The sequence below is a fragment of the Lytechinus variegatus genome, chromosome 7 (assembly GCF_018143015.1).
Source record: "Lytechinus variegatus isolate NC3 chromosome 7, Lvar_3.0, whole genome shotgun sequence".
NCBI lineage: Eukaryota > Metazoa > Echinodermata > Echinoidea > Temnopleuroida > Toxopneustidae > Lytechinus > Lytechinus variegatus.
Genome location: NC_054746.1, coordinates 38,108,684 through 38,133,451, shown reverse-complemented (window position 1 = coordinate 38,133,451; position 24,768 = coordinate 38,108,684). Strand labels below are relative to the sequence as shown.

The window sequence follows — 24,768 nt, the reverse complement described above, 5'->3', positions numbered from 1 at the left end:
TAATAGTTAAATGAAAAAATATAAATACATTATTAATCAATATAAATACATAGATAATCAATAAAAAAATTGAAATAAATGAACTTCCGCATAAAAAAAATAAAAACGACCTCTGACTCTCTCCATATATATATAACACAAAAGAAAAAACACTGAACACAAACAAATTAAATGACTAATGAATACATTAATCAATACAAATAGATCACAAAAGAAAAAACACTAAACACAAATGAATTAAATGATTAATGAATACATTAATTAATCAATACAAATAGATCACAAAAGAAAAAAACACTAAACACAAATAAATTAAATGATTAATGAATACATTAATCAATACAAATAGTTAATGAATGAATAATGAAAAACTATATTCACACATAAGTAAATCGACAGATAGATTTCTGAAGAAGTAAATTGGAGCCCCCCCCAAACTGGCACCGCCCATGATATAATTTCCTTGTTTATTTGGATTAACAAATTAGAGAGGGGGGAGGGGGCGCCGCCCGTCATAATTCTCATCGACCACCGCCCGGGGAAACAAGCCCCACGACCACGTTATTTTCCACTACATAACAGTGTATGGGGCCTCGATAACGAGTATACTATATAGCCGTCATCCGAGCCCCACACACGTGCGAATGCTGGGATAAGCACATTGGACGGGGCCTGTTTCGCGACTATCTTAGGATGCAAGCTTAATATATACTCGTGATATAGGCCCCGCTACTGTGTTGGAGTGTCTGCAGTGCCGTAGCGCGGGGCCTATATAACGGTTATAGTACTATACTCGTGAAACAGGCCCCGCGCACGGACATTCCAAGCCGTTCAACACAGCAGCGGGGCCTATATCACGAGTATATATAGTGAGCTGAAGTTAGCAACCTAGATATTGAGGTAGTATAATCGATTACAAGTGTTTCTCGAGCGGGGCCTATATCACGATTTTGCCGAAAAATGATGAAATATCAAAACACAATTTCGAAGTTTTTATATTCTCAAAACAATAAAATATGGTCAAAATAGCTCATCACTCATCAGTGACTTTGTTGTTTTCCCAACTTTTCCCATTAAACACACGTTCGGTAATACGATACCTTTTCAAGTGACCAAAATATTTCACTTGCGAAGAGGGGTCCGATTGGAAGCTGATGTCGTAAAAATGAAAAACAATCTCGGCAAAATTTCTGCATGTTTATATATTTTAAGTATTTGTGTATTATGGTGAAAGTTTGGTAAATTTTATTGGAATAATGTGTTTGATATGATCAAATTCATGAAAAGTGTTCGGTAATACGATCCACTACCATACCGATACTGCCTACTGCACTGTGGTACGCACTCCTAACCTCGCATGTTGTGTGAGTGGGTGGTACCCACTCTAGGCGACAACGCAATACTTACCCGTGTTAAGAAACTGGGACTCCACTCACGCGCATTTGGGCCGCCCTAGCTTAGAACTAAGCTTTGTTTCACGAAAAATTGAATATTCTTATAATTCAATACATGTAACTAATTAGATTAGTACTGTTAAATCGGTACTCACCGGTTCTTTTCTTGAATTTTCTTGAAAATTCCCACGCTTCTGGCTTCAATTCTGCTATAAATTCTGTCGCCATAGACAGCTACACATGCAACTTTATTTATAAATGGAGCGCCCCTTACGAGAGTCGCTAATGCCGCGGAAAAATTGTTAGGCATTTTGGCCTGTGGTCAAGGCGTTCTTCTGTTCTATTTTTTTTATAGGTATGAGATCGAAATCACAGCGACTATTCACACTGTTCCATAATGATTCTGAAAGGAGGTGCAACACCCCCCACCCACATGGGCGCAAATCCCAGGGGGACACTTCCCCCTAACCCAAAATAGTAGGGGCACATTATCAAATGTCCCCCTACTATTTTTGTTCTTTTATATATGATGGAAAGAAATAGGCCTACATCATTTAAATCGAAGTAAAACATGTATTTTGGATGAGACGACCTTCTTTTGGGGGTGATAAACCTTCCTTTTTGTTTTTTTTTGTTAGTTTGTTTTTGTTTTTTTGCCTGTTTTCCAGCCCCTGGTCCCCTACCTTAGATTTCCACCCTTGCCTCCCACTACTCTTGATATTGTTTGCGAATCTGTTTTGTAAATTAAAGGGGAATTTCACCCTGATAAAAAGATGATGAAAATATGAGAAAAATCATTTCAAAATATCGATGAAGGTGTTATTTGACAAAAAATGGAGTTGATAGAATTTAGAATGCTTGATTTATTGTGACGTCTATAACGAGCAGTTGCTCTATCCTAAATATAAAATGCCCAAATTTCCCATTTTTAATGGTCCGTAACGACCCACTTTTTTCTTTTTGATAACAAGTATGAATTGATATATACTAAATGTACCATAAAAATCATTATCATGTATTTCTTGACATTTCATTTACTTTTTTACCACAATAATAGCTGCTTGCATAGGCCTACGCCGTCACAAAAAACCCGGGGGGGGGGGGGGGCACTTACATTGACGAGTGGATACCATGAGCGACCAAAAAAACACGTAAAAAGGATGTCCTTTTCACGATAGGGCACATTACCTACGTAACATGATAAGGATGTCAAAAACACAAAAATAACGAAAAAAGGGTATCTATTAATTCGCTAGGAAAACCGTCGTGTTTAGGGTCTAATTTGCGGGGATGATAAAACAAAATCAAAATGTTTTATAAAGGATGTCCTTTTTGCTCCAACACTTCGTGTTTAGAGTCCGATTTGCGCGAGGTGTAGAAGGTGGGGTCGTACTAAACCAAATAAGGTAAAGCCGACGACCGAAGGACCCGTAACAATAAAACATTCCTGTACTTGTTTAGGGGTTCATTTCAGGGAATATTTGCCAAGAGTATCGTTTTGTTTCCAATACTTGTTAAGGGTAGGGTTTCACACACCAATACTTGTTAAGGGGTGCATTTTCAGAATATGGAAATTACGTGTTTAGGGTGCTTTTCGAGACCCCATGGTCGCGCATGGTATCCACTCGTGAATGGAAGTGGCCCCCCCCCCCCGGGCAAAAAAAAATCTTACCTTTGAAAAAAATTGGTGGGGGATGGATTTTCCTCGAACGCATACCAATTTTTTTTCTGCTATTTTCATAATAAACTTTAAATGAATTCAACTTTGCACTACTTAATTTTTTCAAAGACAAAATAACAAAATTACATCTTGTCATCATCATCATCACCACTATCATTAGCATCACCATCATCATCACCACAACCGTCACCACAACCATCATCATCACCAAGATAATTTTCATCATCATCATTGCCATCATCATCTTTTTTTTTCTTTATTTTTTCCCCATCCCTTCTTCTTTTTTTTTCTTCCAATATTCCTCCTTTTTTTAGAGCGGCACACCGTCATGCTCCCTCACTGATTATCCGCCTCTATATGCTTGGTGTTGTATAAATTGGCGGATACCTCATAAAATGAAATACTGAAGAGAAAATAAGGAAAGGGAAAAAGTAAGAAGAAAAAGAAGATGAGGAGAAGAAAAAAAGAAAGCCAAACAAATGAAACAAAACAATGTCAAAATTTCGTAATAAAGTCTTCTATGTCAGTTTAATAATGATGTTTTCATTGAAATGAGAACAAAAAAAGAATTGAAACCATAGGCGGCGGAAGCGGGGACGTTCCCCCCTAAATTTGTTGTTGACCTTTTTTTTTTTTTTGCTTGTCAATTTATTTTCCTACGTCCCCCCTAAAATGTTTGGGTTGAGAGCCTTTTTTTTTTTTGCTTGTCAAATTTTTTTAGGTTGTCCCCTCCTAAAATTTGGGGCTTCCGCCGCCAATGATTGAAACAATGAGGTAAAAAGGACTACATTACATAGTGTAAAGAAATAGAGGGAAGCTCCGAGACAATAAAAAGGTTGAAAAAGAAAAAAATGTGAAAACACAAAGCTCTCACAACATGAGCATAATAACAAATAATAACAAATAAGCGAGGACAAGTAGCTGAGGGACCCCCCCCCAACTCTCTCTCTCTCTAGTTATCTATCTATCTATCTATCCGACTCGATTATATAAGAGAAGAATTTACTAATCAAAATATTATGAGCAAAAAGCACGAGCTGATATTTTTTATGAATATTCAAAACTGATAGAGAGACGCAATCGAATTATTCGATTGCGACAAAATTGATGATCTGAGAATTTATTGTTTTTAGGAATTCATTAAAAGCATAAAGTTGATCAGCATTAAAATATGGCAGGCGCAACGCATGAGCTAAAGCTTTATAGGCATACACCGATAAAAAATTTTAAGTATTTTTGGTAATCATGAAAAAAATTGATATTTCATGAAAGAAAGCTCAAATCCCGAGGAGGAATATTCTTATGAATTGACTTAAAAAAAAACTGTGGTAAGCCCCATTTAATATTTGATTATAAGTCGAATAAAACAGTAAAAGCTGAAAAACGTTCGCGTGATATTTGGCAACCTCCCCCCCCAAAAAAAAAAAAAATAAATAAATAAAAAAAAGTTTTTAACTATAATAATGATCGAAGGTAATTTTGTCTCGCGTAGAACTGGACAAATGAAAAAAAGATTGTCACTAAAAAAATGAAGGTAATTTTGACCCACGTAAAATTTGGCGAGCCCCCCCCCAAAAAAAAAAAAGGAAAAAAGGTTTTAACAAGCAAAAAAAGGCTAAAAAGAGAAAGAAGAGACAAGAATATGAACGAAATATCCCCATTACAAATAATGCTGTGATCATCATAAGGGAGGGGTCGCATAACTAGTATGAACAACGTATTTAATTCCAAAATATTTACTACAAATCTCAATAGGGGGATCGGGCAGAAATGCTCACCCCCACCCCCACCCCCCCCCCGATCCGCCACTGATTCCAATCAATAATGACATTTATCTGCAATACTGATACTTTGGAATCAAGATACTGAAGATTGATACGCTTTACATAAATTATGAACGTCTGACAAAAAGATAATCTACCGATCACCTGACCGATCAGCTGACCAGTTCGCGTATCACTTCGGAGTTGATCACTCGTCGCAGCTGTGTGGAACGCTCACCGAAAATCAACAAAAAGGGCCTGAAATGTAAGTTTAATAGTAATTCATTTTAATTTCAACTCATTTTTTGAAGTATTTAAAGGCTTCCCACCAAATGAAAGTCATATCGCATAACTCCAATTTGTATTAAGGCGTACATTTACCAAAGTCTTGGGTTTGAAATCAGAACTGAATTGTCTAACCCATAATTTTGGGTAATGAGGTCCATACATGTTAATGTTTGGACCTCATTGGTACTAGGAGTGGGTGGTACCGTACGTACTGAACCTGGCAGCCGTCTGTTTTGAGGATTTTTGAAAAAAAAATTTCTTTCCTCGTACACAGACGGCTTGCGATCGTAGAGCCACCTGGACCTGATCAATAATCCCAAATTCCTCGACGGGGCTCTTCTATTTTTGTCTTTATTTCATAAAAATATATAAAAAGAACTGGACCAAAATAAATTTAAAGATTGTCATTGCAATTGTAGGCAGGACAACAAAAAAACCAAAAGGTATTCGTTGTCCCCAAAAATGATATCAAAAAATTCTTTGACATCTAATTTATCATGTGAAACTACTTAAAACTTACGTACTATCCATTTAACTTCTGAAAATGAGCAAAATTAGAGCACAAGTATGGTCCGAAAAAGTCATAGACATCGCGGTACCATTTTTATACATTACACGTACTATCGATAGTATAAACGATCATGATGTGCTCGCTTAACGCGCGCGCATATCGACGTCTGCTAGCCGTCGTCTGCTGCATCTCTCCAATAGCCCCGCATGTGTAATTTGCTGTTAGATGTCCCATATGCCAGCTTTCATGTTAGTACATAAATGTGTGCGCGTTTTGTGCGGACGCAGATCATGCACGCCTCTCCGTCGTCTGCTACAACTCTCTTTATCAGTCCCAAGTGTGAAATGTGTGTATATTCATTTGGTCTACATGCAGTTTGCCCACTTCTCATTTAGTCTAATGCCAAATGGGCTGAACCCATTAGGTCTATCAAATTGCCATTTGGTCTAACTGCCATTTGATCTACACTACACTTGGTCTAATTCTCGTATAGCGATATGTCCAGTTGGTCTAATGATTTTTTTTTACTTTGCCAAATACATAAAATTGGCTTGATATCAGCTCCTCAGTGTGAAATATATATATTTATTTATTTGGTCTACATGCAGTTTGCCCACTTCTTATTTAGTCTAATGCCAAATGGGCCGAACCCATTAGGTCTATCAAATTGCCATTTGGTCTACACTACACTTGGTCTAATTCTCATTTAGCAATATGTCCAGTTGGTCTAATGATTTTTTTTAATTTGCCAAATACATAAAATTGGCTTGATATCAGTTTCCCAGTGTGAAATATATATGTACATATATTTATTCATTTGATCTACATGCAGTTTGCCTACTTATCATTTAGTCTAATACCAAATGGGCTAACCCATTTGGTCTATCATTTTTTCCTTTCTAATTTCCATTTGGTCTACACCATACCTTGTCTAATCTACATTTGGTCTACACTACACTTGATCTAATTTGGATAGTGAAATGTCCAGTCAGTGGGCTATTTTCATTGACCTACATCATTATGATGTTATACTTTGAGATAATTTATTTTTTTATGTAATCTAATTTCAACTTATAAACTTAGAAGAGGTGTTGAACAAAGTAAAGATGAATTATAGATGAAAAATGGCATAAGTTTGGAAGGGTCCAGATATGGCATAACAGGCAAAATTTATAAAATTGTAAGCGAGAGAAGCAAACGACAAAATTTTTTTATATCCAATTCTTTTATGAATGTTTTCATAATATTGAGAAAATGATATATTCCACTATTATATATTTCCTTCACTTTTATCTCCTGTTCACTTTTTTTCTTGGGCCCCCCCCCCAATCTTTACACTGCTGTAGACGAACCTAACTAGAATTTGACATAAAACATAAATAGGTTTGAAATAATGGCAATGAGGTGAATAGTTAATGGATGACCTGGTTGTTGAGTAACTAGGACCAATCAGAGAATACATTAAATAGAGTCTGTGGCGGGGGGGGGGGGGGTGTCTATTAATTTCCCTTAATTTTCCAGTGCTAGATCATTGTTCATTTGTGATTGACAATTTTTTCAAAGATGAAATGTTCTACACTTTTTTTTACTAATGATCTTCTTTTAATGGGGGGGGGGGGGATGGGCTGATCAATATTTTCCTTAATGGTCCCATGTATCTAATAGTATACAGGCGCACTTTCTGAGAAAAAATAATTCTACTTTGTGTTTTCAGGATATTTTTAGGATATTGAAATGGCTGTCAAAATTGTTGCTCCACTTGATGAGCTATGCCCTTCCTTTTTCAACTGAATATGGTGTTGCACTGTCCTATATATGATTCATTTTGAATTTCAAAGAGTTCCAAAATGCAGTAATTTATAAATGGTAGCACAATTTTGGGGGGCATAACGGGGGGGGGGGGGGGGGGGATTCACTACAAGTTCAGTATGAATTAAAGTCATGCTTGGTGCTTGCACATGAAATATAACACACAATTTTACTGATTAATATGCAGTAGTGCATGTCCTCTCAGCATGATTTTACCTACGATGTGATGTCCTTTTTTACCACATGAAACTGGACATTTATATTTGCGACTCCAAGTTATACTTAATTCTTTGTGAAAAACCACCCCTCCCCCCCCCGCCTAATTTTTAAGGGCACCCTCAGAACATCTAGCGCCAGCTGTTCTATCATATATCTCTATTTTTCTTCAAAAAGTTAATTCTTTGTGAAAAACCACCCCTCCCCCCCCCCCGCCTAATTTTTAAGGGCACCCTCAGAACATCTAGCGCCAGCTGTTCTATCATATATCTCTATTTTTCTTCAAAAAGTTAAATATCAACATAGTAAACATGCATATATATTCTTCTTTTTATGTCCCCACAGACAAAGTCCTGAGGGGGCATTACGGTAAGCATTGCCCGTCTATGCATTTTCCGTAAGTCTGTTCCCCCTCCCCCCACTTGGCTTCCGTGCAATAACTCAAAAAGTATTATATGGATTTTTGGTGTGACACCAAAATACAGGCTAAGTTTGAATTCAGAGTCTGCAGCTAGGTCAAAGGTCAAGGGCCACAGCTCATGAACTATGCAAGTTGGTTTTTGCATAACTTAGGAAATATTCAACATATTTAAAAAAAATGGGTGTGTTGGTACAGTGTAGATGACACCAAAATTCAGACTAAGTTCGAATTCAGAGTCCGCAGGTCAAAGGTCACAGCTCAATAGATATGAGAGTTGGTGTCAGCATGATAACTTGTGAAATATTCAACAGATTTAAAAACATGTGGGTGTGTAGGTAGACTACACAAACATACAGGCTAAGCTTGAATTTGGAGTCCACAGGTCAAAGGTCACAGCTCATTATTCTACAGCAAGATGAATGACTTCACATATTTTGCTGATGCTTGGAAAAAAAAATTACTAGTAAGTGAAATCTTTTTGAGTGAATGAATTTCACTCAAAGTTAAGCGGGGGCATCTTTGTCCTTTGGACACATCAATTTTCTTGTTTGTTCAGATGTAAACCATTCATTCACTATTCATGATAGGAATATTTGCATATTTATGCATAACCTTTAAAATTTGTTTGAAAATAACTTAACCTCAGGAAGCAAGTTACCACATTTTTGATGATACATGTGTAGGCTACACATCTTGTTTTCTATACTTTTGTTGTTACCAATGATAAAGTGTTATTCAAACAGTATGCTTAGACTACTGCTATCAAAGCAGTTGTAAAATATTTTTGTACTATGTGTGCACCATTTGTATTCCCACTTACATTTTGTTTTTCTTTTTGCAGGCAAGAGTCAAACCATGATAACATCTTGAAGGTATAAATCTGTTAAAAATTCTTGAAGTGTCATAAAGTAGAGCTCATCCTGGCCATCATAGTGTATCTTCAGCTCTCCACTGTCGAGTGCTACCACTCTACCTTGATACCAGTGGTCTCTGCCATTTTCATCCCATCGATGGTGGAATGCCTGGTCAAGAATGATGGATGGATCTATGATGTATGACATGTATAAATGATGATGATCTTGTGGGAAATTGCATATTATTCTTACAAGCTCCTCTCTTGAGCACTTGGAGAGGGCAACCTTTTGAACACCTTGTTGTAAAACTTTGGTGTGAAAGCTTATCTGCTTTCGGAGGAGATTGCAGGCTTGAGTCTTGGACATCCCCTTCAGCTTCTCAACATGGTTGTCCTTGGCAATAAGCCCATGCGTGATGACACATTCCATTATATCCTCAATTCTTCTCCGTTCCCTGGTATCTTTTACAGTCATCTTTTCCTGCTTACATCTCACTCTCTTCCTGACTCCTTCAATATAAGCCTCTTCAGCTGCTTTGTCCTCAGTCCTGATCTTTTTATATTGGATTACTGCTTGTTCTATGAGTTTCCTTTTTCTCTCTGGGCTTGATGATTCTAGCCACTTCCTTGTCTTGTTGGTAGAAAACATAACCTGTCCCTCCAATTTACAAATCTTGGCATTTGGAGCTCTGTGTAGTCTAGAATTGAGCATGGCAAAATTCCTCTCACCACTGATGTTGGTTGGAGAACATGACATTGCATCTTCTTTGAGTTCATTGGATGGATTCCAGAACTCACCTCCTGGAAGTTGCGATTCCATTTGTCTCTTGATCACTTCAACAAAACCATTCAGGATGTGGGAGAGAGTGGAGTGTGTTTGAGGGGTAGGATCTTTGGTTATCCTCCTCCAACTATCTACATCCTGAATCTGGCCTCGGAAGGCATTCACTTCGGAGTGGAACAGGAGCTCTGTGTCCTTGTGGCACTCTTCAATAAAGACCAGAGCATTTTGAAACATGCCGTTCAGATCCAGAATATTCTGACTTGTTCCAATGGTTGCCATCCATGGACCCGTTAGCACATGATGAACAATCCCAAGGCATTTGACATCCGTCCTTGACTCTGTCGTCCAAGCGTTCATAAATGATCTGTGGAGGTCATTCGAAGGCTTTGTCACTTTAGTGAAGTACTCGATTATTCCGTCTCCAACCTCGCTTAACATTGCTGCACTCTTGAAAAGCATGTTAAAACGGTTGCCAACCCAACGTGGAAGGGAATCAATGAATCCCCTGTCCTTCAAATATGTCCTTAGTCCAGCAATATCTCCAGTGGCAGCATTGTTTAAAAGCTTAGCAGCAGCACGTACAAGAGCCTGTGCGTTACTCTCCCCTCTTCGATGGTATGGCATAGTACTGCTCGGAACTATCCGATCCTTGTCAAGAGATGTGAGAACAGAATCTGCTTTTTTTGCCATGGAATCCAAAGGATGCATCCCACATCTGAACTTGTTCAGCTTTTTTCCAATCTTCTCTTCAATCTGGGCATCCACAGCAGCATTAGTTACACATCTATCTGTCATTGTATTACTGCATGCACCAAGCAAATCACTTCCAGTACACTGTGTAATTGCGTTCACATAATCCGACGCTTGACCTCCTGGTTGCTGCTTCATTCCAACCAAATACGTTTCACTTCCAGAGGAAACTTCGACCTCCGCGATATGCCCGAGGGTTGCTTTCGTTGTACCATCATATTTAAGTGTGAGTTTGTCTTTGTCATGGAGAGCAGCTGTCACCTGCATCTGGCTGAGTGCCTTCATCTCAGCACCAAGTCGACGCTGTGTAGAAGTAGAAGGCAACTTCTCCACCTGCCTCTCAGCAACAGTTTCTATTACTGTCCGAATTACCTCACCAACTCGACTTTCTGCAACTCCTTGTTCCTGCAATTCATAAAAGAAACCTGTTCTAACACTGAACAAGAGTGCTGCTAAGACGAGCACAAAATATGCCCGCCTGTAACACAGAAAATGGAGTTATTGGTCAAGCAAGAAAAGTGGAAGATGACAACTTCACCTTTGACCTTCTGACCTTAAAATCAATAGGCTACATGTGATTCATGCTAGTACTATTCACACCAAATTACATGAGCCTAGGTTAATTTAAATGATTTAATGCACTTACAAGGACTGCAGAAGGGTAAGATGAAAACATGTCACTGTGAATTTGACCTTTGACATTTTGACCTCAAAATCAATACACTTCCTGGGATCCAATCTAGTATCCAACGCACAAATTATATGAACCTACATGTAGGATAAGTTAAACTGAAATTATCATGTTTACAAGGAAAAGTCAACGGACGGACAGACAGACGGACACTGAGCATGATACCATAATACGTCCCATATGATGGGCTTATAACAAAGGATCCATTATCAAAGATGAATAAAGCAACCTCTTCATGTGTCAAACTTAATTAAATTCTATATATATTAATGTAAATGGATACTGATTTACTATCAAGTTGAGTGCCTCTGGCAGTCTCACCTGCATTGTGTGATTCAATATAGCAGCAGTGCTGACTTAGAAAACTATTACAAAATAATTATCCACAACAAAATACCATTCCTATTTGAAACAATATTGCATTCATTGACAATAAATGAAATTAGACCTTGATCATGCGACCTAAGACTTGTCAGTGATACTTGATTACCTCTATTTATCCACATTATATAAACTATATCTATAAACTTTGAAAGTTGTGACACCAATCTATTTACTACCTCAAAATTGGCCAAAGTCCATTGACCTTGGTCATGTGACATGAAACTAGCACATGATACTCAGTGATACTAGATTACTCTTATATATAAGTTTCATGAATCAGATCTATAAACATTCAAAGTTATTATGGAAATTAAACAGATACCCTCAACATGGCAAAAAGTTCATTGACTTTTGACCTTGGTCATGTGACCTGAAATTCGCACAGGATGTTCAGTGGTACTTGATTACTCTTATGTCCAAGTTTCATGAACTAGACCCATAGATTTTCAAAGTTATAGCAATTCAACAGATACCCCAATACGACCAAAGTTCATTGACCTTTGACCTTGGTCATATGACCTGAAATTTGCACAGGATGTTCAGTGATACTTGATTACTCTCATGTCGAAGTTTCATCAACTAGACCAATAGACTTTCAAAGTTATGATAATTCAATAGATACCCTGAGCTTTGCAAAAGATCATTGACCCTAAATGGCCTTTGACCTTCATCATGTGACTTGAAATTCAGGCAGGATGTTGAGTAATACTTGATTAAATTTATGCCCAAGTTTCATGAAATAGGTCTATATGGTTTCTAGGTTATGACATTTCAAAAGCTTAACCTTATCTTTGACCTTGGTCATGTGACCTGAAACTCAGGCAAGATGTACAGTCATACTTGAATACCCTTAAGGAAAAGTTTCACGAACTAAGTCCATATATGTTTGAAGTTATGCTGTCATTTCAAAAACTCAACCTTCGGTTAAGATTTAATGTTGATGCCGTCGCCGCCGGAAAAGCGGGGCCTATAGACTCACTCTGCCATGCAGGTGAGACAAAAATAACATACAAGTACATTGCCATCCAAAATAATACATGACTTACACATATTACTGAATAATAGTGACAATTTGAATTTCACTACTAAACCAGCCCCTCTATGTCAAGGATTAATTTTTTTCTTGATATAAATCAAAGCATGTAATACACATTCAGTTATTGCATATCATAACGTTATTTATTTATTCTTGATGTTTTCCCAATAACTCTTAAGATTTATAAATGAATCAATTCGAGAAACACAATTAATTCCAACATGTAAGTTTCATTTTGTAGATATATGCATTGAATTTACTAATTCACAAAATGTTGGGTTTTTATCACTGATGGACCCAGGGGAGGGCACAATGGGCTCATCCCCCCCTGAGAGCCAGTCAAAATTTGTACTGGAAATATGTCATTTTCACCAAAGTGTGCCCCCCCCCTTGGAAAGCATTTTTTTTTTCTTTTAAAATTTTCATCTTCAAAATGTGCCAATTCAAATTGCCCAAAAGTACCCACTGGAAAATCTACTAACATCTGCCAGTATACATGTATTTTCGTTTGATAAAAAAAAAGGTTTCCTAAAGATTTATAAACAACATGATTTACTCTTCTGTACAGAAGAGAAATTTGGTTATTAAATCATGGAATATAATTTTTGCAAATAAAATTACTTGATTGCAATTATTTCTCACATTAAATTCAGATTTATTAAATTGTAATCATTCTTTTGATCTTTCGTCTTCACATAAGTATGATTTCTACTATTCTAGTCATCTACTTCAAATTCTGCCCAATGCAATGGTTACAAAAGGCCTAAGCATCACTTGTCATTTGCTAAAAGGTAATTGTACATGTAGTTAAATGGTCAGACAGCTTGATGTATCATACATGTAAATGTTTAATTATCTTACTAGTGTCAATTTGCTAAAATTATGCTGTTTATGATTCAACTCACGAACTGCCCAAAAGTACCATTATGTTGGACAGACTTTAATATTGACCAGAGGATTTTTTTACTTTCCAAAACCAACCTGAAGATAATACGATACTTCACGTATTGCGGGGGCATATTGTCTCCCTTCCATTGTTGGGATGGGCTGGGTAATATTAGCTAACTTGTCCTGCAATAAGTCATTATCTGCAACAAGTTCACTCACAAAGGGAGATTGCACTTCAGCGACTCTCTGTTGATTAACATAATTTCTGGTGCTTGGAGATCCTCGAAAGACACGCTTCAACATCCGCATCCAGTTCCTTTCATGTTTTTTCTCTTCGTGAGCATCTCCAAGTGTTCATAATTCTTTTTTAGTGTGTTGTTTCTTTCCCTCAATTGAGTGTTTCTTTTTTGCAGGCTCCTCATCTTTCTTAGAAGGGGTTTCCTCTTCTTAATACATCCTACTATCTTGTAAACACTATCTAGCTTCATTTCTAGCTTCCGATTCATCCCTTGTAGCTTTTTCTTCTCTCTTTGTTGTTTACCTTTGAGATCCTTGATACTTTCTTCCAGTTCTCTCATTTTTCCTGTGTACACTGTTTCCATGTGCTTGATTTTTTCCTTGTATCGCTCTTCTGTATTCTTGTTCGCATCCAACAACTTAGAACATGATTGGCATGAGGACTCTTCCTTCTTACTTTGCTTTGATTTCATCTTCATAGGCATGACAAATGGCTCATCCAGGAAAGATTACAGTTGGGCTCTCATCCCATCACGATGAAGAGACTTTTTCATCTTCACAATTTTCTTCTTTACTGCTTCGATCCTAGTTTTCAGGGATGACTCTGGAACAACGAGCAACTGAGCCAACTCGATCCATCTTGATCTTGACAGCGCTGTCATGATGACATTAGTTAGCGCTCTGTCGTCTGCCACGGTCTTGAGATTTTCAGCAGTTAGACCAACTGCAGAAGATGAATCACCAAAATCCATCATATTACCTGAGTAATGAAATTGCAAAATTCTATTCCAAAAATTGAACTCTTTAATCAATTTTGGTTAATTAAACTTAATGTGAAATAAACTGAAAATATAAACATAACTTAAATGATAGGAGATGAAATAACAATGATGGTGTCAAAAACAAAAATAGTTGCTCAAATTCACTCAAATCCATACCCTAACCTACTCTCCTCAAATATTGATTCTCACATTTAGGTACTGATCATTCATTTAGTCAATGAAATAATGAGACATGAGGTCCTCAAAATAAACACAAACACACAGTGTCACACACTGGTCTTGAGGACTCCATGATGATGTTTTATTTTTATATTTTGACACCCTTCATCATGATGAAGAAGTACACCATATGTCAAAATATAAAAAAAGACATCATCATGAAGTCCTCACGACTAGTCCTGCACGCATTACACACAAAGAGAAAAATCTTTTGTATCTTTCGTGATATTTGTTTTCTGTAACATGCTCCATCACAAAATTTTCATCTGGGTTCTGCTTGGTAGTAGGGCCTAAGTCGCTCTTGAACTTAAAATTTCCAATCCCAAGATATATCTCTGTAGATAGTCATCATCATGAGTAGTGAGGTAGTGATGGTTAGTGAGGATGAGGTTATTCATGATGGCATCTGAGATTCTGGCAGAAAGAATCAGAAATCGAAAAAAATGCATCAATACATATTATTGAAATTATTTTAGGCAAAAGCATCAAGAGTCACTCAAGACAGTGGGAATTTTTCAAGGGGGAAGGACGGCATGACAGCAAATACCATACTATACAATATTTCAAAACAGGAAGGGAAGTGAGCATATTTTTAAAATTGTATTTTGTTACAATTTCAAGAAAAAAATGGGAGGGTGGGACTTTTCAAATTTTCTCGTCAGTCTATGTCCCTCAAAGTATAATCTTCAGTTTTAAAAGTGGGCCGCCTTCCTACATGTATATAGCCAAATACATGTATGCTGGTTATTTAATATTTGTTTTGTTTGCTTGAACAATTGTAGTTGGGCTGACTTCCTATAACATATGAATAATAAAATATTTCTCATTCTAATTCAAGGCATTTCACACTCATGAGTAATCAAAAATAAATTTGATGTTATGAAAAAAAATTAATAACAAATTAGTAGTGATAAAGTGAATACAAACTACAATAGATAGGGCTTACTTGAAATTAAATAAATTTGAATTCCCAATGCCGTGGAAGAAAAATAATTCACAAAAAAAGGTCTACTCAATAAATTTGATAAATATGTCAAACTGCAATCATGATCTCATCTTTGCAAGACATGCAGTTGCACTCAGCTTACCAGTAATTGTAAAAAGGACCACCCTGCCAATAAAGCCTGATTGTTTTCATCATCATATAACAAACAAGCTTATATTCATGAATGTTGCTTTAATACATGAATGAGCAATTCTTGGATTTAGTACCCCCATCTTCAGTCATTTCTAAAACAGCAAAGTCAGTGCTAAATCATCAGACAGGTTTTTTTTATTTTAAACTATTATACTGAGTATTAGGATGGGGGGTCGGGTGTCCGGACACTTTATATTTTTGAAGCCTTCTTTAGACTTTTTTGTCTTAGGATTACACTAAAAATATGAATTCAGTGGAAGTAATCATCTTCTATTTTGTTCTCAATATTTCCTAACATTTGTACTCAAAATTGATGAACCTTTGTTTGCAAATTTTTCCAAATGACTTTCTAAAACCGATCGTCCTGACACACAACCTGTCCGGACACACAACAACTGGGTTTACCATTTATTTAAAAAATTACACTTAGAATATTTCATAAATGAATTTTAATTCTAATTGGCAAAAGGAAAACTAGTTCAAAGAAAGAGCCAGTACTAGACGCGGACACCGACAGCAGGGGCAGAAATCTCTCCCAAAAGGTAGGGGGGACAAGGGGCTGGAAAATTTGACTAGCAAGAAAAAAAAGGTTTTCATTCCAAATTTCAGGTCATTTCCATGAAAATAAATTTGACAAGAAAAAAAAAAAGGTTATCAAAATCAATATTATCCCAAAAGTAAGGTCATCTCTTCTTAAAATCCATGTTTTATTTCGATTTAGTATGATGAATTTCTTACCATCATAAAAATGAGAAATAGTAGGGGGTCATTTCATATTGTGTCCCCAGGGCCAGGCTTAGGGGGGACACGTCCCCCCTGGGATCATTTCTGCCCATGACCAACAGTGTCTGAATATAAATAATGAATGCTCATTTTCCAGTGCAGAGCCACTGGTGACATCCCCCATATTCACTTGTTTTAAGAAAATATTTAGTTATTTCTCAAATAAGACCATGATTATCCCATTCATGACATTACTCTGGTATTTATTCATGGTTAGATTTTATTTGGCAATGATGAAATCATTGAGTATAAGAAGAAAACAAAGCATTTCTTGACTGAAACAAGTTCAAGTTCATTTCTGTGCATCGCACGTACGGACGCACGTACGTGACGTAATCTTAATCTGTATTGTGACGTAATCTTAATCTCTATTGTGACGTAATCTTAATCTCTATTGTGACTTAATTTGAATCACCCCGCACACGAAAAAATGGCTCGAAATTGAACAAAATTCAAGGGCATCTCAGCTTGCAAAAAGGCTTCGACAGCCCTTGCAATCCCCCGCACTGCAATTTCACTGCAATGCACAGAAAGGAAATCAAATCAAGTTTCACAACGAACCAAAAATCCGGAACACTTCGAGACCCATTTTTCAATAAATACAACTAAATAAGGTAAGAATTTAAGGCAGCTCAAGAGATTTTAGACTTACCGATTGTTTGATGGTTTTTTTCGGAAGATTTCTTGGAATTTGGGGCACAAAAATGGTGTTTGTAGCTCACGAAAGTCCTAAGCAACACGCTAGCGAATCGTTCATCGCATGGGGAGACAATCACAACGGAAAATTTTCATATTCATCCGCGCTGACGGAGGCTTAATTTTGACGATATCACATCGCTATGCAATTGCAATGATTGACATGCGAACGAAGCGTGCGTACAAATTTTGTGCCCTTCCGCGACAGCGCCATCTAGTGACTACGGCCATGCCTAGCAATTGTTGATGATTCAGCTTTGCTTTGCTTTGGCCTGAAAAAATGCACCAAAAATTATAAATCGGGAAAAAATAAACTTATACAGTGTGCTACATAACTTTTAAGAAGCATTTGTCCAGTCGGGCAAGTACACTTAAATAGTTGGAATATACTTGCCCAAATTTAAAAATCTATTTCGATTGCCTGAAAAAATCCATGGAAAAAAAACTTTAACCTCTTCAAAAGAAAGTACGGTATTGCTGTTTTATGAACCGTTGACCTTTTCTCTCTTTTGACATCTACCTTGTTATTGCATTTCTTTTTCCAAAGTGATTTTAACTTGCCTGCCATGACCAAAATATGGGTCAATATCATATCATCGACCCTAATTTTGGTTATTCTACTTTGCTTGCCCCATTCGGGCAAGTAGTTTTGGTCTTTACTTCATAACACTTGTCCTACTCTAACTGCAAGTGCTTATGTAGCACCCTGCTTAATAGGGAAAAATAGGTGACTTCGTCTGTCGCACAACTCCCACTTCCCTGGTTTATCCAAACTTAATACATAAACATACATGTATGGCCAGTGAGTCCCTGTAAAGATCAAGTTAGAACTTCGCAAAGTTTGGACTCCCGACTCACTGCCATGGGGCATGGGTGGGACTAGCCTTGAGGATTCCATGATGATATTTTTAATATTTTGACATATACTTCTTCATCATGTAGCCTTGAACCGCCTGCCATATATGTGTAAGAGAAACTTCTAAACAAAGATGGATTTTTCTAGAAAATCCATCTTTTAAGATACAAATCAGGTAAAAGTTTTTTATTTTATTTATTTTTACACCTTCATACTCATAGTGTGTATGAAGGTTTCCAAAATTGGTTACTAAAATGAAAAGGCAAAAAATTTAAGGTTTCTTACCAATACCAGGCCGATCTCGTGTAGATCCCTCGATCCGTTTGTCAACAAAGCAAATACAATAGGTCTGACCCTTGAACCACTTCGTTATGATGTTCCTTTGATTGGCAATGTTACAAAATGCCGTTTTGAAGAACAATTTATAGATAAAAATTATTATTTAACAAATACTAAAATTCAATTATCAATATATTTATCAATCTTCTTATCTGATTGCAAGGAAAAAATGTTTGCCTGCTAGTCTCTAAACATGTCATACAGTATACACATCATTTGTGATTATTAAGTAACAAAATGATCGCTAAAATTTCATTTTATGCTTTGAAAATTATTAAAAACATATAACACAAAACTTAAACCAACCTCTTTGCTTGCTTAAGTTTAATTTACAAAAGGTCAAGATCTTCTTTACATCTCATGATTTTCTTCTGATTCGTTGCTGAGTTTGACCGTGGGATGACAAAGATGCGACCATCTAAAGACCATGCCGCATCTACCTTGACATGATGTTTAGATACAGCCAACAGTTTGCTATTATAATCAGTTAGATCAACCTGGATTCCCACACCGGTGTGTTTGAGAGATTTTCTGTTACTGAATAGTAGCTGTCGGTATTTGTAACATGTTAGCTTAACAATGATTGGCCTCGGTGGAACTGTCTCGCTGACTTAGCTGGTTCTCGTTGCCTGCCAAAACGATGACTCTGGTCAATGTGCCTTGGTTCAAGATCAACAGAGAGTTTATCCTTTGCACTTTGACAAATGAGGGTGTCAGTATACTCGTTTCTAGATTCATTCACTCCATAAACACAGTTTCTGCAAGAGTACTGCTCCTGTTAATTTTGTTCAAATGTCATTTTTTAAATCTTTTCCATTGAAGATTGGTAATATGGGTGATTTCATTGTGTGCTTTTTCCAAGTTACATTGTAGATCATGGATGACACCATCTTGCTGTTCAAGTTTAGTTTGGATTTGAAACAGTTTGGTATCTACAGCCTTTGCTATTAAGGCATTAAGAGCATCAAGAAGTTCATCATCCTCTAGCAGGTCTTTTAATAGTTGCTTCTTCTGTCTGGTACCTATTGTTAATGAGCTTTCACCCAATAGGATTAGGTCTCAGATGAGAACTTAATAGCCTTTTAAATGGGATTCTAAGAGCAAATAACAATAGCCAAGAACCAAATTAAGGCCAGGGTGTAAGTTATTTGAAATTAATAATTAGTTTAAAGCTCTTGTGTAGATTTACTTGAGTAACAGTCAACAACATCAAACCGTACATATGGGACCTGCCAGTAATTTGGGCTTCAAATCCTTGAGTCACAAGTCTGCCAAATAAACACTGAATAAGTGTGAAACTTCACTTTAAAGTCATATCCTGGTTAAATAGGTTTAGGTTAGTCCATCATGCAAACCATATCAGTCGTGAGTTGCAATTAGACAAGGCTAAGCTAGGTTATAACAAGATTTTCCAGGAGCACAAGTAGAGCACATTCACAGGAGCACACATAGCACAGAAAGTTCTAAAAGTGCTAAATCACTTCTGCGCTAATTTTGATGCACACAAATTTCATAAAATTCAGGTGTCCTTTCATCACAACTGTTTTGTTCTGACCTCATTGGTACTAGGAGTGCAACCACTCTGTCTGTGATGAGTCTACAAGATGTTTATATGCAACATACAACACACATTTTCAGAAAGTCTTTAAAATATCACTGTTGTAACCAAATATACTCGGTTCCATTCATTTATGATTTTTTTTTATTATAAACTTGGGGATCATTTTTGGATTCACCTGAGCGTTCAAAACTTGTAAATTTTTTTGCCAATTTTTTGTGGGCCTTCTATTGATGGAAATCTTAAGTTGATCTGAAATGGTAAACCATTGAATATCTTTTTAAGTAAAAAAAAATATCAAAATAATTCGGTTCACTTTGGAGCCAGGTTATATGATGAATAGCTGTAATGTAAACTAACAGTGTTCAAAAATCAAGAATTTATCCCCAAGAACAAGAGAAAATAAGCCAAACATTGCCAACCTTATTTCGCCACACAGGGGGTCATAACTGAGGACAAGGTTATATCATAACTTTGCACATTGGACAAGTACTGTAAACAGGAATAATTGCTGTTGCAGGGGATATATTAACCAATTTATAACATTTTACTATCGACCCCCTTTTCCGATGTTACCCCATTATTGCGAGTGCTGATGGATACACATCCCCCATTCGTTTGGATTTTAAGCATTTTGCTAGATGTAAGTGAAATAGTGCCATGCGTCATGATGATGAGGTCGCTCACGAAAAGGGTGGTGCTGTTACATACTATGGTTACTTCATGTACATGTAGTTATTCTTAATTATTTTCAATGTTAGCTAATAATCTAGAAATGAATGGCTGTAGGGTCTATAAAACTTGAGTTGCATGTTGTCCTCAAACACAGACCTCCAGGGATGATGCCAGAAGCATTGCCGCCATACAAATTTAGATACCTGTACATCCAAACTGCTCAGAAATTATGATTGTCCCAACAAAGACTTTCACTGACAATAGTTGTTCCCAGGCTATCCTTTCATATCTCAATTACATTATCCTTTTTCTTTATAGATAAGATGGCCACTATCTCAGGCTACCCAAAGCAACTCGTCAGAAGACTATGGCACATCCACAGACAAATCAAGATCTCAACAGTTTCCCAATCTGACTGTGTTAGATGGATGAATACACATCGAGTTGGGTCACCATATCAGAGGTTATGTAGTCTATGTTATAGATCATTTGACCAATCCAGAAATCTAGCAACTATCTCTAAGGATGATGGGATGGGCGACTGGATGTTCTCTTCAGATTTTAAGCCGGCTATTGATCTGGATTATCTTGCTAAAAATGCTGAAGTAATCGCAGACCGTATCAGCCACAGAAAAGGAAACATTGAAGTTCAAGAAGTTGTAAGTTTGACCAAAGAATAATGATTTAACTTGATATCATTGTTGAATTCAGATGCGTGTTCAGATGAGTTTTTGACGTCTTTGATCAACATGATTATTAGAACTTATTTGACCAGGTTTAGAAAATATATATCTAATCTACTGCCAAGCCAGGGTACTGGATCTTTTTGTTTGAGACCCATTCAGAGGTTACTAGTACATGTGTAGAGTGTTTCTTTAAGGTTAAATAGTTAATAGTTTAAAATACAACAGAAATCTCTGGCCTATTCATAAAGTATATCTGACAGGAGACAAAGGGATGAATGTAATTCTTGAATTTTGATGATTTTTTTTCCAGAATTGGGGAAAATATTCAGCATGCAAAATTAATCATAGGAAAATAATTTCTATTTCTTTTAGCTACGGAGGATGAAAGAATTTCAGCATATCCAAGAGCATGTCCATGATGTACAAATTAGACTTCAAGCTGATAAAGAGAGAGGACTGGTATGTGTTTGATAGTTATTGTTTCTTTTCTTTTGTTTACTTGAATTAATGGCTAAATGAAAGGTTGCATTTTGGGTAGAATGAATCCACCTGAATGACTTGAACTTTTGATATGAATAATGTCAGTAATGTCAGAAGACTTTAAAATAGAGTGAAAGATAGACGGAAATATAGTACATGACCAGAATACCAGATTAATAATTTGTATGATTTTTGTCTTGCCTTTTAACCAAAGGATAAGTCTTTGAAATGACATCATAAGTTGGAAAATGTATAGACCTAGTTCATGAAACTTGGACATAAGAGTAATCAAGTATTACTGAACATTTTGTGCGAGTTCCAGGTCACATGACCAAGGTCAAAGGTCATTAAAGGTCAACAGAACTTTGACCATGTTGGGGGTATGTGTTGAATTATCATAACTCTGATAGTTTATGGACCTAGTTCATAAAACTAGGAAATAAGAGTAATCAAATTTCACTGAACACCCCTTGTGAGTTCAGGTCACATGACCAAAGTTAAATCCTCTCAAATGTAAGACACTAAGAGTCGCGTTTACTCGCCAGCAATTACCACCACCACAGATTCATCTCTCAAACCAAACGATCCCTTGTTGTGACCAGGTGAAGCTTCTTGGGGTCATTATCAAAAATGATCTAAAGTGGGATGAGCATGTGAATTATATAACTTCCAAGGCTTCTCGGAAGTTGTATCTGATACGGATGCTCAAACGTTTTGGGATGCCATTACCTGACCTCACAACTGTGTTCACCTCGTACATCCGCCCAATTTTGGAATACTGCTGCGTGGTATGGCATTCGTCATTGACCCAGCAACAAATTGCAGCGATTGAATCTATCCAAAAGAGAGCACTGAGATTGATGTTAGGTAAGGAGTATGAATCATATGAACTATCTATGAAGCGTTGCACCTTGGTCACTCTGAAGGACCGTAGAGATGAATTGTGTCAAAAGTTTGCCTTACAACTTTTCAAGAACTTTCGTGATTGGCTCCCACCTGCAAGGTTATCACATCGAGAGCTCCGAAACAGTCACAGACTCACAGAAATTAGATGTCGGACGGAAAGGTATCGCAAAAGCGCGTTACCGTACCTTGTCCGCTTATTGAACTCTAAACTGTAGATCTGTCAATACACAGTACCAGTCGGCTGCTTCTGGATCGGTATTGTATTCTGGGACGGAGAGCAGTAGATTCGTTGGACCGAATCTACTGTTTTCTGTTTTGTGGTGTAGTGTCGAGTCAGAGGTGGCTGACTGGGGGTGTTATTTGTTCTTAAATCAATTTTTACAATTTTAATTACCATGGCAATTTTTGTATCCATCGTTTATTGTACGTACATATTGAAAATGTTTTTTGTTCACAATTTCATTAATTTAGCATAATTGGTAATTGTTCTTGATTTCTTCCGTTTTATTTCCCTTACTTTCTTTAACTTTCTCTCATATTAGACACTCATTTTTGCTGCTCTTTTCTCATTTTCAATTATCAATACTGAATCTACTGAAAGCCGTTACAACAAATTTCCTTCTAATTCTTCTTTAAACCCATATTACATCACAATAATTTTATTTTAGGAGTATAAATCATTTTTCCAACAAATGTACTTTTTCAAAGCTAAGATCACTTCTTCATTATTATCATGATTTTACCGTAACTATTTTTGTAATTTCTTTATTCTTTTGTAACATCGCTTTTTGTTGATTTTATGTGTATTTTCATGTTCTTTTGTAAAACATATGCCAATTCAGCTGTAAGAAGCTGCGATCATTTGTTCTAATAAAATCTTGAAATCTTGAAATCTTGAAAGGTCATTTAAGGTCAATAAACTTTGGCCATGTTGGGGGTAATTGTTGAATTGCCATTGTAACTTTGAAAGTTTATGGATATAGTTTATAAAATGTGGACATAAGGGTAATCAAGTATCACTGACAGTTCTTGGGTCACATAATCAAGGTCAAATGTCATTTAGGGTCAGTGAACATAGTATTATGTAATTATATGAATGATGTGTTTTGTGAATAATTATTTAATAGGAGTTTTCAAATGTCAGCACTGCTGCTATATCGAATTATGTAATGCAGGCGAGACTGTGAGAGTAACTCTACTTGTATGATATTGATGTATTAGCAGATTATAACAAGATGTAGTTCCAGTTATTCGGGTGAAATGTAATCATGCTCTATTATTTCCAGAATACACAGGAATTGGAGCACACATTGAAGGAGAAAGAAATGCAGCTTCATAGAGCAGAAAATAACTTCTATCAGATTGCAGTAGCCATTCCAAATTCAACCCATCCTAATGTGGTAAGACTTGATCCAGCTTGTAAATCATAAATGAATTAAAGATTGCACCATTTGGCCCAAACTTACAAAAGAGATTTCAAGCCAGTGATTGGGTTTTATCCAAGCTAGATTTTGTGAAAATTTGCACTGACCATCTAAGGACAATAGCATTAGATTCATGTATGCATGCTTACATGCATACATGCTTACAAAACCTACAAACCCTACAGAAGGTTTAAACCAGAAGGTTGTTCAGACCTTTGTCAACTTGGCATTTCTGTAAAAAACGCATTGAAATTATTGCGTAGGTATTCTTCTCATAGTCATCTTGAGTGCTTTGGTGTGAATGTTAATTTGATAGAGAAGTTACCAGTATTTTCAACAAAGAGTTTTGATCTCTCCAAATTCACAAAACTATAAACCATGTTTTTTTTTTAATCTCCTAATTATTTAGGTAAATATGCATGCTGATGAAGTTTCAATTTTTCTTTAAAGGCAGTCAGTAACCTTTTCCAGGATTCAAATAAACCTTTCCTATTTCATCTACTCTTGTTATTGAAATTAC

At 36.5% G+C, this 24,768-nt stretch overlaps 1 protein-coding gene across 1 annotated transcript in view; it reads left to right on the top strand.

Annotated features, from left to right (window-relative positions):
- LOC121419214 (serine--tRNA ligase, mitochondrial-like) overlaps positions 1-24,768 on the top strand; it is a 40,557-nt gene that overhangs the window by 6,083 nt on the left and 9,706 nt on the right. Inside the window, exons 2-4 of the mRNA XM_041613572.1 lie at positions 21,071-21,411; positions 21,811-21,897; positions 24,111-24,224. Of these exons, the coding sequence (XP_041469506.1) occupies positions 21,076-21,411; positions 21,811-21,897; positions 24,111-24,224 (537 nt within the window). The 5' untranslated portion in view covers positions 21,071-21,075. The remainder of the gene's footprint in view (positions 1-21,070; positions 21,412-21,810; positions 21,898-24,110; positions 24,225-24,768) is intronic.